This window comes from Sphaeramia orbicularis, chromosome 13 (genome assembly GCF_902148855.1).
Source record: "Sphaeramia orbicularis chromosome 13, fSphaOr1.1, whole genome shotgun sequence".
NCBI lineage: Eukaryota > Metazoa > Chordata > Actinopteri > Kurtiformes > Apogonidae > Sphaeramia > Sphaeramia orbicularis.
Genome location: NC_043969.1, coordinates 50,311,784 through 50,324,810, shown reverse-complemented (window position 1 = coordinate 50,324,810; position 13,027 = coordinate 50,311,784). Strand labels below are relative to the sequence as shown.

At 42.4% G+C, this 13,027-nt stretch overlaps 1 protein-coding gene across 1 annotated transcript in view; it reads left to right on the top strand.

The window, feature by feature from the left end:
* The window catches only part of col4a4 (collagen, type IV, alpha 4), a 71,112-nt gene that overhangs the window by 6,349 nt on the left and 51,736 nt on the right, over nt 1-13,027 (top strand). The window contains exon 4 of the mRNA XM_030152363.1: nt 11,056-11,127. Within this exon, the coding sequence (XP_030008223.1) occupies nt 11,056-11,127 (72 nt within the window). The remainder of the gene's footprint in view (nt 1-11,055; nt 11,128-13,027) is intronic.

Below are 13,027 nucleotides of genomic sequence, written 5' to 3'. Positions count from 1 at the left end.
GAGGAACGGAACAGAGTTCCGTTTTTCTATATAATCTGTTTGTCCTGTTGTTGCCGTGGTTACGACCAACAGTGACCATTTACAGTTCTGTTCATAAAGTCACCAGTGGAATAACTGAGCTCATCCTTAGACGTCCAGCCGGACGCACCATAAATATATGTGTAAATAATTCAGTTCAGAGTGTGTGTGTGTGTGTGTGTGTGTGTGTGGGGTGCAGACAGCTGAGGGGGTCCATCTATAGTCAGGTGAGGGTGAGGAGGTCCATCCAGACAGGTGAGGGTAAGGGAGGAGCTCACAGATATCCTCTAATACTTCTTCATTCGAACCATAGTGCTGTCAGATCAGATGACTGGAAACAGCGGAGGCGTTCATTCTGGGTTCAATAGTGAACGCACCTGTTTAGCGCACCCTTCAACGCAAATAGTGAGTGAATGATGGCTTAGCGAATGAAACGAGTGCAGAAACGGATTTTGGGTTCGTTAAGCCTCTGCGTTCGCCGACCCATCGTTCGCTCTCTATTTGCGCTGAGGGGCGAACAAATGGCTGCGTTCACTATTTAACCCAGAAACGTACCCCAGATCTGTTAAAGACAGTCTGAACAGCACTAATCTGACCCAGACCACTTTCATATGTGGTCCTACGTCCGATGTGTATTTGATATTTTCCAATGTGACTTCAGTCTGAACGGCCAGTTCGCATTTATTCGACCTTTATGTCATTGAAATGTGACAAACGTCACAGTGCTGCGTCTCAGGAGTGTTCCTTCCATAAACACAGTGTGTGTCTGCGTGGTCTCGTATTCCACCAGGACCTCTTTAATGCATGTGGGTCACTTCAGGGTCACATTCAGTTCAGACTCAGAACTGATAGAAGTCGCATTTAATGTGGAATATGAACCAACACACAAAAAAATCGGATTTCACCTAAAAATCCAAATTGTGCATTCAGACCTGCCGTATGAACATAGCCTGTGTGTGGGGAGAAAAACCTGAACCCACACAAATGATTGTTGAAATGTCAGAAAACCACACACCTGTAAATCCGTGTTCCTGTCCTGTGTGAAAGTACATGATCTAAACCAGTGGTTCTCAGCTGGTGGGTCGTGACCCAAAAGTGGGTCTCAAACCCATTTTCAGTAGGTGGTGGGCCTTTGTTGGGGTAAATAGTAACATTTATAACCCAATTATGTGTTTTATTTTGATGGAGCTGAACCCTGTCCATTCCCACTCCCCAACAGTAGGGGGCGGTAATGCACTATAATGATAATTAACACCGGACATTAAACACCATTAAGAAGAACCAAATCATGTTTAAACTCAGGTCTGACACCAACTCCATCAGATCTGGTTTAACCTCCATTGGACTAAAACCTCAGTGAGTTTAGTTTCAAGTTTCAAGTTTGTCATGTGTGTTCAGGTACAAGTACCATGGCAATGAAACACAGTGTGCCCTGGCTCTCTCTCCACCCAATATTGAAAAATAAATAACAACCAAAAAACAATAACAATCACAATCACAGCAACAATAAAAAATACTTAATAAATGGCACTAGCCCTCCTTTTGTAAATTAAAAACACTAAATAAATAAATACAATTATAAAAACTGAAAGTCAGGCTGCAGGTTCCCAGCTACCTCCTTCTAGCTGAGCTGCTGTTCAGCAGCCGAGTAGCATGAGGAAAAAAACTGTCTTTGAAGCGAGTAGTCCAGGTTTTTATACTTTGCAAACATTTCCCTGACGGTAGACAATTAAAGAGTCTGTGTGCGGGATGACTTGTGTCCTGTATGATGGCCAGAGCCTTTTTCCTGCTGTGGTTTGTGCAGATGTCCTGTAGTGATGGTAATAATAATTGTTGATGCTGATTTGACTGTTCTGATCAGGAGTGTGTGGTCGTGTGATGTAATGTTCCCAAACCATACCAGTATACTGCCAGTCAGAAGGCTTTCTATTGTGCTGCGATCAATCAATCAATCAAACAATCAATCAATCAATCAATCAATCAATCAATCAATCAATCAATCAATCAATATTTATAGCACTTTTTCATACAATGGAATGTAGCACAAAGTGCTTTACATATAACATCAGTGCAGCCCACCACTACCACACACACACATACATACACGTACACACACACAAACACACGCACATATACCTGCCACCCATGTACCTAATGTTAATACCCATAACATAAATAATAAAACAAAAACAAATAGATAAGGAAATAAAGGAAAGAAACAGGCTGAGCATGGGGAACCATAAAACAGCAGAGAGGAGGCGCTATCACAGGGAGCCACCCACACCAGGGGGCAGCCACCGCCCCCAGCTCCCCAGCGCCGCCATCATAAAGCCGCATCCTGACCGCTGAGCGAGGGCCGAAGTGCCACTGCATCGCAGCAGCAGGGCCCCATACCCCACCGTGGAGCAGACCCCTGAGCGAGCGACAGCGCCACTGGAGCCCACTGCCACCCCCCGGCGCAGAGGGCCCCCGCCAATGAAACATTGGAGAATATAAATAAAAACATTAAAAAAAATTAAAAGAAGCATTGGTTAAAGGAGTATAAATATAAAACATATATGTAAATATAATATAAATATAAAGCATTAAAAAGATAAATCAGATGCAGTGGTTAAAGGTCAAATTAAAAGCCAAGTTAAAAACTAAGGGAGGCAGGAGTTAAAAATATAAGCTAAAATAAAGGGGCATTATTTAAAAGCCAGATTAAAAAGGTGGGTCTTGAGCCTGGTTTTAAAGATGTCTCCATTCTCTGCATCCCTGAGGTTCCCTTCAGGCTGTTCCATAGGCCAGGAGCAGAAAGCTGAAAAGCTGCCTCACCATGAGTTTTTGTGTTGGCTTTTGGAACTGTTCAAAGGCCAGTGCCAGAGGAGCTCAGGGTCCGTGAGGGTTCATATGGTAAAAGCAGATCTGAAAGATAAGAAGGACCAAGACCATTAAGACATTTAAAAACTATTAAAAGGACCTCAAAATCAATCCTGAAACACACGGGGAGCCAATGCAGTGACTTTAAAACCGGTGTAATATGAGCCCGCCTTCTGGTCTTTGTCAGCACTCAAGCGGCTGAATTCTGAAGAAGTTGGAGTTGTGAGATTCTATCTTTGGGAAGACCAGAAAGCAGGGCATTACAGTAGTCAATTCTGCTGGAGATAAAAGCATGCATCAGCATCTCTGTGTTTGCTCGAGAGAGAACTGGATGAACTCTGGCTATGTTCTTAAGATGATAAAAACCTGTTTTTATGATGGATCTAATATGTGGGATAAAAGTGAGCTCAGAGTCAAAGATAACGCCCAAGTTTTTTACTTGTACAGATGGGTTAAAAGAATACGCTTGGAGCTTTGGTAAGTATTTCTCTCTCGTAGCCTCAGGACCGATAACTCAAACTTCAGTTTTGCCCTGTTTGAGCTGCAGGAAGTTTTCTGCCATTCAGGTTTTAATAGCTAAAATACAGTTAAAAAGGGCATCAAGTGGCTGAGTGTCTTCAGAAGACATGGCAATATACAGCTGTGTATCATCAGCATAGCTGTGAAAATTGATGCCCTGTCTCCTGATTATGCCCCCAAGTGGAAGCATATATACGTTAAAAAGTATGGGGCCTAAGATTGAGCCTTGGGACACACCACATCTAGTTCCATGGATCCCTGAAGAGCATGTATCCATACTTACCAGAAATGTCCTATCTGTGAGATAGGATTGAAACCAATTAAAAACAGAACCAGAGAGGCCCACCAGGTGTCTCAGTCTATTTAAAAGAACTGGGTGATCTACTGTGTCAAAAGCAGCGCTCAGATCCAGTAGCACCAGGACTGAGATCTTGTGTGAGTCCAAGTTGCACCTGAGATCATTGACAATCTTTAAAAGAGCTGTCTCCGTACTGTGATTAATCCTAAAACCAGATTGATATTTCTCTAAAATAGTATATTTATTTAAAAAGTTGTTCAGCTGATTAAAAACAACTTTCTCTAAAGTTTGCTTTAAAAAAGGTCAGTTGGATATGGGTCTGTAGTTATTAAAGTTGTCAGGGTCCAGGTTGCTCTTCTTCAGAAGGGGCCTCACCACTGCCGTTTTAAAGGCAGTGGGAAAGGTGCCTGTCTGAAGAGAACAATTAACACTGTTTAAAAGCTCGCCTTCAAAGGATCCATAAAATAACTTAAAAAGTGATGTGGGAACTGGGTCTAAAAGGCAGTTGGTTGGGTTTACATGGGAGAAAACTCTACCAAGTGTCTGAGCATCAATCAGGGCAAAACTGTCCAGTGTTTCATCAGGTGAAAGTAGACCTTCAGTCTGATTAAAAATGGTTTCTTGAACAGGTAAAATACTAGATCTAATAAAATCGATTTTGCTTCTGAAGTGGTCTGCAAAGCTATCACACAAGGAGTCAGTTGTGGCAGAGTGTCTGGTGATATCTGGATTAATTAAATGATCAATTGTGGAGAAAAGGAGTTTGGGATTATTTTTGTGTGATGAAATTATATTGGCAAGGCATGTGTTTCTGGCTGGTCTGACTGCCTTGTTGTAAATTTGAGGTTGTTCAAAGAATAATTGATGGTTTATTGTTATTTTGTTCTTCCTCCATTTTCTTTCAGCCATCCCGCATTTTTTTTCTCCAACATTCTTGTTTCCTCATTTCTCCATGGGGGTGTAGGTTTTGTTTTCACCTTTTTTGTAATTAGTGGAGCTACAGAATTGAAGCTTGACTTTAGTTTGTTGTTAAAATTTTCAACAATAAAATCACAGGATGCAGATAAAGGAACTGGAGGGTATTTCTGTAAAACTTCAATAAAATTTGCAGCCACTTCAGGGGTTGGACAGCGCCTGCTCACGGTTCTCAAGGAGGTCTCCCTTTTGTTAAAATGATGATGTTAAAAAACACACAGAAGTGGTCAGATACAGCCAAATCAACAACAGAGGACACACTCGTGGACAGGCCATGGCTAATGATAAAAGTTGATGAGTGTTTTTGCTGACAAACCGTATTTTTTCAGACATCTCAGAAAGAACAGTCTCTGGTGTGCTTTTTTGATGATGCTGCTGATGTGAAGAGACCAGGACAGTGAATCAGAAATGTGGATGCCTAAGAACTTGAAGTTATTGACAATTTCGACAGCAGTGTTGTTTATGTAGACAGGAGAATGTACTTCCTTATTGGTTCTGAAGTCAATTATGAGTTCCTTGGTTTTTTCCACATCAAAAGACAAGTTATTTTGGTGACACCACCTGATCAGGTTTCCCACTTCATCCCTGTAAGCTGTCTCGTTGTTGTCAGTTATGAGTCCAATGACTGTTGTGTCGTCCGCGAATTTCACAATGCTGTTTTCAGGATGTATAGCCACACAGTCATGTGTGTACAAACTGTACAGCAGAGGACTCAGACAGCAGCCCTGTGGGACACCGGTATCCAAAACTACAGGAGATGAATAGCTGGTTCCAACTCTTACTGTCTGCAGCCGACCTGTCAGGAAATCTTGTATCCACATACAGGTGGAGTTGCAAAGGCCAAGATCTGTCAGCTTATTTACAAGGATAGATGGTAGAATTGTGTTGAAAGCACTGCTATAATCAACAAATAACATCCTGAACGAACAAAAACGTTTCAGTTCTGAAATATAGAACTAAATGACACATGCTAACATTAAGAGCTTTACTAAGAAGTAACGTTAGCCAAAACAATATGTAATTTAAGGTATGATTTTACGCAAGAATACAGCATAAGTTAACGTTACCTGACACAAATCCAGGTTTCGTTGCCTGGATTCCAGTTATTTCTACGAATTGCAGTGATCCATCTGCTTCTTCTGTCTTTGGCTTTAGGTCGCCGCTAAAACGATAGCTCCCAGTGCTTTTTAAACCTATTTGTGCAATCAATGGCACAACAGCTCTGCCCCATTTTTTAGATTGTTCTAAAGTTTTTGCAGTATTCAAGCCAAAGCTGCTACTCGTCTCCCTCTTTCTGCCACTCAGTGGGCGTAACTGCGGTGACTTCCGCTAGCGGTGATGTCACTCGGTGATGAAGGCTCGAAGAATGTTTAAAAACTGACCAGTTCGTAGATTCAAGACACCCCTGCAGGCTGAGCTCACCTTCGGCAGTCCAGCGCTGTACTGTCCTCACAGTTGCTTTCTCCCTCTTTGCCTCCTGCTTGTACATAGGTAGCAGAAGCACAAAAGAAGGATCTGATTTACCAAACTGAGGCCATAGGATAGACCTGTAAGCTCCTTTTATAGTAGAGTAACAGTGGTCAAGAGTCTTATGACCTCTGGTGAAACAGCTGACATGTTGGTAATATTTCGGTAGCACTGTTTTGAGATTACAGTGATTGAAATCACCCGCCACTATGGAAATGGCCTGTAGATGTTACCTTACACTCCCGCTGATGGCGTCGTGGAGCTCCTCCAAGGCTACCTTGGTGTCGGCTTGAGGTGGGATATAACCCGCTGTCAGCAACACGGAAGGAAATTCTCTCGGCGAGTAGTACGGGCGACACTTTCAGGTGAGGTGACCGGTGAGCAGGAGTGGGAAATTACATCAACATCCGTGCACCATGCATTGTTTACCAGTAAGCACACTCCGCTGCCCCTTGACTTGCCTGTCGCCTCCTTTGCCTGGTCTTGTCGGTATACAGAGAAGCCCTCTAGTTGCACGGCGCTGTCCAGGTAGTCTGGTGTCAGCCATGTTTTAGAGATACAGAATACACAGCAGTTCCTTAGGTCCCGTTGGACACTGACTCAGCAGTGGCGCTCATCCATCTTGTTGCTGATAGATTGCATGCTGGCAAGGAAAATGCTCGGTATGGGAGACCACGTAGGATGGTGGCGTAGTCTCACCAGAAACCCACCTCGCTTCCCTCTTTTCCGTCTGCCATGACGCTTGTGGCCGATGCACCAGGGTTCAGGTAGGACGTCTGCCGGTATAACCGGTAAAATGAATGAGTCTGGAACATTTTGTCTGATGTCCAGTAGAATCTGGCGGTCACAGGTGATGAAGGAGGATGTAGGCTGCGGTAGAAAACTAATGAGAAGCAAAACTAAGACCAGCGAGAGACAGGCTCGTAGCGTGTCGCCATTAGTCGGTGCCGTGTTGGGTTTAATTCTTCAATAAGTGACTGAATGAACTGAATGAATTTTTAACTGAGTTCACATTTTAGTTTTGGTTCAAATGGACCGAATTTCGTGTTAAAGGGAATATTTTCATATTTATCGTCTCCACCTGCTGGTCAGTTTAGTTTATCATTAAACTGGTCTGTGTTTTCAGACTGTGATATTCTGGATTATCTCAGGTTCAAAACGCAACATCTGTTTATTAAATACATTTGGGAAGTTGAACTGTCATTATCTGCCCCCCCCCCCCCCCCCCCCCCCAAGCAAGGGCTATTGTTTTTTGGTTCTGTTTGTTTGTTTGTTTGTTTACACTTTAGCAGTAGAACTATTGGTTGAATTGAGACCTAACTGGGTTTATGGATTACCAGTGACCCAGAATACATGTGATTACATTTTGGGGAAAAGTAGGTCAGAGTTCAAATTTTGTATGATTTTTAAAAAAAATCTTCCCATTTACGTAAAATGGTTGAAATACGTGCAAGGGGTGGGGTTTGTTGTGCCTCGCACCACTTGTTAATTTGAGTCTTATCTTATTGGGTGACAGTGGGTCCAGTTTAGAACCACTGATCTAAACAGTTGTGTGAAAAAGAAGTTGACGTGCGAATTAGGTGCAGAAAAAAAAACAGCACTTATTTTCCACGGTGGGTTGGTTTTTAATCCCCGTCAGAGCTGGACCTGAGCCTCGGTGTCAGTTTTTATTGAGTCTCTGAGTTTGGTTTGGGAAATCAGTCCAATCACGTTTGTTGTGACGATGGAGGACTCACAATGACGCCGCAGCAGCAGTGAAAGTGGAGGTTTCAACTCTTCCGTTCAATCTGACGGAGGTCGACGGGTTCAGCCCAGTCTGGGAACAGGAGCGTCGTCTGCCTATCGGTTGTGGCAGCGGAGGCGGTCGCATCGGGCCGAGGACGACGGAGCGCAGCGGAGGACGGTGGAGGATGGGCAAAGGCAGACGGCTACAGAACATTAGTCCTGACAGCAGATCGAGTGATAGCCACATTCCTGTCCAGATAGACACGCCTGACTGCTAACCCCGTTTACACAACGCTGCAGGAATGCAGCCTGCAACACAAACACCACTGCATGCTGGGAAACGCACTGTCTGTCTGGGGCCCATGGGGACAGCAGACGATGGGACATGGGGAGTAGAGGTGGACATTAGCTTCAGCCATCCAGAGGACAGTTCATGTTCATCCCATGAACTTCATACACCAGAAACTCAAAACCTCTCAGGCATCAAGTCCAAGAAGGGACGACGCATAAAGGACGGTCATGAGGACGGTCCAGATTTAAATCACACTAGAACATAAAGAACACAGAAAATGAACCATTTTAAGAAGGAACTCCATAGACACTAATGCAGCCCCAGACCATCACAGATGCAGGCTTTGGACCTGAGTGCTGACAACAGGCCCCATGGTCGCTGTCCTCTTTAGTCCTCAGGATGGTGTCCATGGTTACAAACACAGCCTCACATTCTGATTGGTCTGACCTCAGATCAGTTTGACCCTTTGCTTCAGTCCATGTTAATGAGCTTTGGTCCAGAGAAAACGGCGCCGGTTCTGGATCATGTTCACATTTGGTTCTTCTTCTTTACATCATGGAGCTTTAACCTGTATTTGTGGAGGTGACGGTGGTTTCTGGAAGTGTTCCTCAGCTCATACACTGATTTAATCCCAGAATCGTGGTTTTAATGCAGTGCAGCCTGAGGATCTGGAGATCAGCCACAGCCAGGACTTTCCTCAGATTGTTGAACCTCTGTCCATCTTTACTTCTGACAGACTGGGTTCTTTTTAACCTCATTAGATGTAAAATGTTCCTCCGTGGGTTTATTTGTTCAGTCATTTTCCGGATCTTTGTCCATTGTACCAACAGACGAGCCCTGGACCTGACAAATATGGGTTTGAGTTAAGTTTGATTGGAGATGATGAGGTTTATTTACCTGGTCTTTGGTAAATGAAGACAGTGAATTCACCTCGTTTGCATTTATTTCATTTTTGTTTTTCCATTCTTTCGTCTTTGTTGTGAATTGACCGTCGTTGTCTCAAACATCTACAGAGGTTTTACAGTAGTTTTCTCACCCATCAGACTGACCCATATTCCCCAGACAGACCTCTTTGATCGAACAGATGTGTTTTGGACTCAGCAGCAGCAGCAGGTTTGATTCCTATCGGTCTTCATTCATTTTGTTCAAACCATGTGGGCTGGAATAAAATGGAAGCTGATTGTGGACGATGATATCAGATCCTCCTTCAGCTGTTGCTTCAGGAGTATCTTAAGATTATTGTCTGTCTGCTGTTGACATTCTTGTGTGTCTGAACACAGCTCAGATAATGCACTTAAAAACACAGACATCTGCTGCAGCCTCAACACGGTCACGTTTATCAGCACAGACCTGCAGGTTTAGAGAGGACCAGGGGGATCCACATCCAACAGTCCACCGCCCACAAAGACTACCCTGAACTGACAGAGAATGAGTGTCCGCGACTCTACAAGAACCTGCTACGAGTTGAGATGAGTTGTGTTGCGTTGAGTTGCTGGGTTTATTTTAGTATCTGTCACTTTTCCATCTTTTTAGACCCAATAATAAAAGGTAAATGTAGATGTATTTCCCCCCAGGATGGACCTAATGATGACCTCAGAGAAATGCACAAAAAATAATACTCTTGCTATGAGCCATCCCATAATTCAATGTGATATCATGACGGTTAGGGTTAGGTTGGGTTTAGGGTTAGCGTTAGGGTTAGGTTTAGGTTAAGGGTTAGGGCAGTGTTTTTCAACCTTGGGGTCACCTGAAATTTCTAGTAATTGATAAAAAAAAAAGTAAATAAATTACCAATTAAAAATATTTTTAATGAGTCAATATATATTTCATTATAATTAAAACATCAGACATTTTTCCTAATAAAACTTCAGTTCAAATAAAATGCAGGACATAATATCTGAGAGGGCATATCTGGATTGACCCGATCATGTGACCGCATGCATTATGTTGAATGTCTGGGGTCGCAAGAAATTTGTGATGTTAAAATGGGGTCACGAGCCAAAAAAGGTTGGAAACCACTGGGTTAGGTAAAGGGTTAGGTTAAGGGTAAGGGTAATGGTTAGCGGTTACAGATATGTAAACTGGAGATCTTGGTGTACATTGACACGCGATCAAATGATGTTGCATAACATGTAAAACGATGAAACTGCGTACATATAGCACAACACATGCCATAAGAACTGGTGTGACATACAACACAACTTCATGAGGTCAGTCTGGGACACATGAGGAAATCCAATCATTTTTAAAATTTAGTTCAGGATGGAGTTTGATATATCTGTAAAACAACACATATTTATGTTCATGTTTATGGAACGACTTCTGCTGACATCCCACGATAAACAAATAATTGCATTTGTGATTTAATGGAAAAACCGCCAGTACACACTTCTGTCTTTATTTTTACAGTTAGTAAATAACGGTAAAGTTTTGCTTATGTGTCCAATGGAAACGCGACTAATGATGTAAGAACAAAACAATGTTATGGATGAAATAAGTGAAAACGAATGAAAAATGCGTCTCAAGTAAATCAATAAAATCTACTAATTTGTGTTTTGGTTGAGAATATGAAGTGTAAACAACAGGAGAAGACTGATAATAGTCCCAGTTATTACTGAGGTAATAGTAATAATAATAATAATAATCATGTAACTCCAGACTCCTGGGTCTACAGATGTTTCTCATGTTCTTCTTCATATCATCCTGTTGAGCTCAGGCCTGTTTTTATTTGTCCTTCTTCTCATTCTTCACATTCTTCGGTCCAGAACAACATTCTCTGATACAACAACACATTTTTACTTTATGAAAAGTTTTTTATAAACGTTCCCTTGTTGTTGTTGTTATTGCTCATCTGTTCCTCCATGATGTTCAACTGACGGCTCCTGTTGTTGGTTTCCAGGGCAACCAGATGGAACCATGCGATGGGCGGGACTGCTCCACCTGTCAGTGTTTCCCAGCGAAAGGCGCCAGGGTGAGTCTGGAGACCATGGACCAACGAAATGTCCTTATGTGGTCCAGATATTCTTATGTCACTGTGTGGTCCAGATGTTCATGTCTCTGTGTGGTCCAGATGTTCATGTCTCTGTGTGGTCCAGATGTTCATGTCTCTGTGTGATCCAGCTGTTCATGTCCTTATGTGACCCAGATGTTCATGTCCTTATGTGGTCCAGATGTTCTTCTGTCTCTGTGTGGTCCAGATGTTCTTCTGTCTCTGTGTGGTCCAGATGTTCATGTCTCTGTGTGGTCCAGATGTTCTTCTGTCTCTGTGTGGTCCAGATGTTCATGTCTCTGTGTGGTTCAGATGTTTTTATGTCTCTGTGTGGTCCAGATGTTCTTCTGTCTCTGTGTGGTCCAGATGTTCATTTCTCTGTGTGGTCCAGATGTTTTTATGTCTCTGTGTGGTCCAGATGTTCTTCTGTCTCTGTGTGGTCCAGATGTTTGTGTCTGTGTGGTCCAGATGTTTGGTTCATGAATTCACTACAAAACATAAATGTAGGACAATTTGGGATGAGCCATCAAAACACTGTGATGCCATCAACCAAATGTGGACTCCTTAAACCCACCTGGACAGAACATGGACCCCCTACACCAGACCTGAACCAGGTCCGGTCCGAGGGTCTGGATGACTTTGTCCAGTGGACCCGTCTCATGGTGGACTTAGTGTGTTTGTCCAGCTGGGGACACACAGACAGCCCCAGAGGATTGTGGGAAAGCATGTGTCTCAGTAATTTTACACATGAGCTGTTTAGTAGAAAAAAGAACCGAGAGGAAGAGACTAAGAGCTCAGAGCTGTCACATCACATCACACACACACTGAACACGCTAAGCACACGCTAAACACACGCTAACACACACTGACACACACACACACTGACACGCACTGATGAAGTGGTTACACCATTTAGTTTAACTTAGTTTACTTTTCACATCTTCATCCTCAGATCTTCATTTGTTTGTTCATCAGTTAAACTTTTACAAACAAAAGTCGTGAAAACAAAATCTTCACATATGATCAGCTGTTCTGTGTAAATATCGTGTGTTGATTATTATGGGATGGGATTATTACCTCTGCCAGGAGGTACTGTGATCGCTGTGCTTTGTGTGTTTGCGTGCGTGCGTGTTTGTTTGTTTGTTTGTTAGCAAGATAACTCAAAAAGTTATGGACGGATTTTCATGAAATTTTCAGGAAATATTGATACTGGCACAAGGAAGAAATGATTAAATTTTGGTGGTGATTGGGGTGGGGGGGGGGCACGGGGGCCCACTGATCTGCCTTGGCGGAGGTCTGCACTCTCTGAGGGCTTTACTTGTTTCTGTGTTGTCTGATGTCACCTGCTGGTGTGAGACCTGCTGTACACTCTGTGGGCTGGTGGGTTTTGTGTCACACTGCCCCCCTGTGGTCGTTCTCACACAGACTCACACATCAGTGTTTTATAGAAAACACTAAATGGACAAAACTGATGTTCAGTGATCCCAAAGAGTTTCATCAGGAAAACATTTATGTCAACTGCAGTTCATGTGAAATCAATATTTGTTTGAAGTTTGAAGGTTATTTTTTATGTATATTTCTGAGTAAGAGATGAAGTAACCAGAGAGTTACTTTAGGTTTAACAGGATTATTTATGATCAGTACAAATACTCAGAAATACTGAAGTACATAGAACATTTAAAACATTTATAAATAGTAGCAGTAGTAGTAATATATATATATATATATATATATATATATATATATATATACACTGTATATATATACTATATATATATATATATATATATATATATATATATATATATATATATATATATATACAGGGTGGGGAAGCAAAATTTACAATATTTTGAGGCAGGGATTAAAAGACAGTGTATGA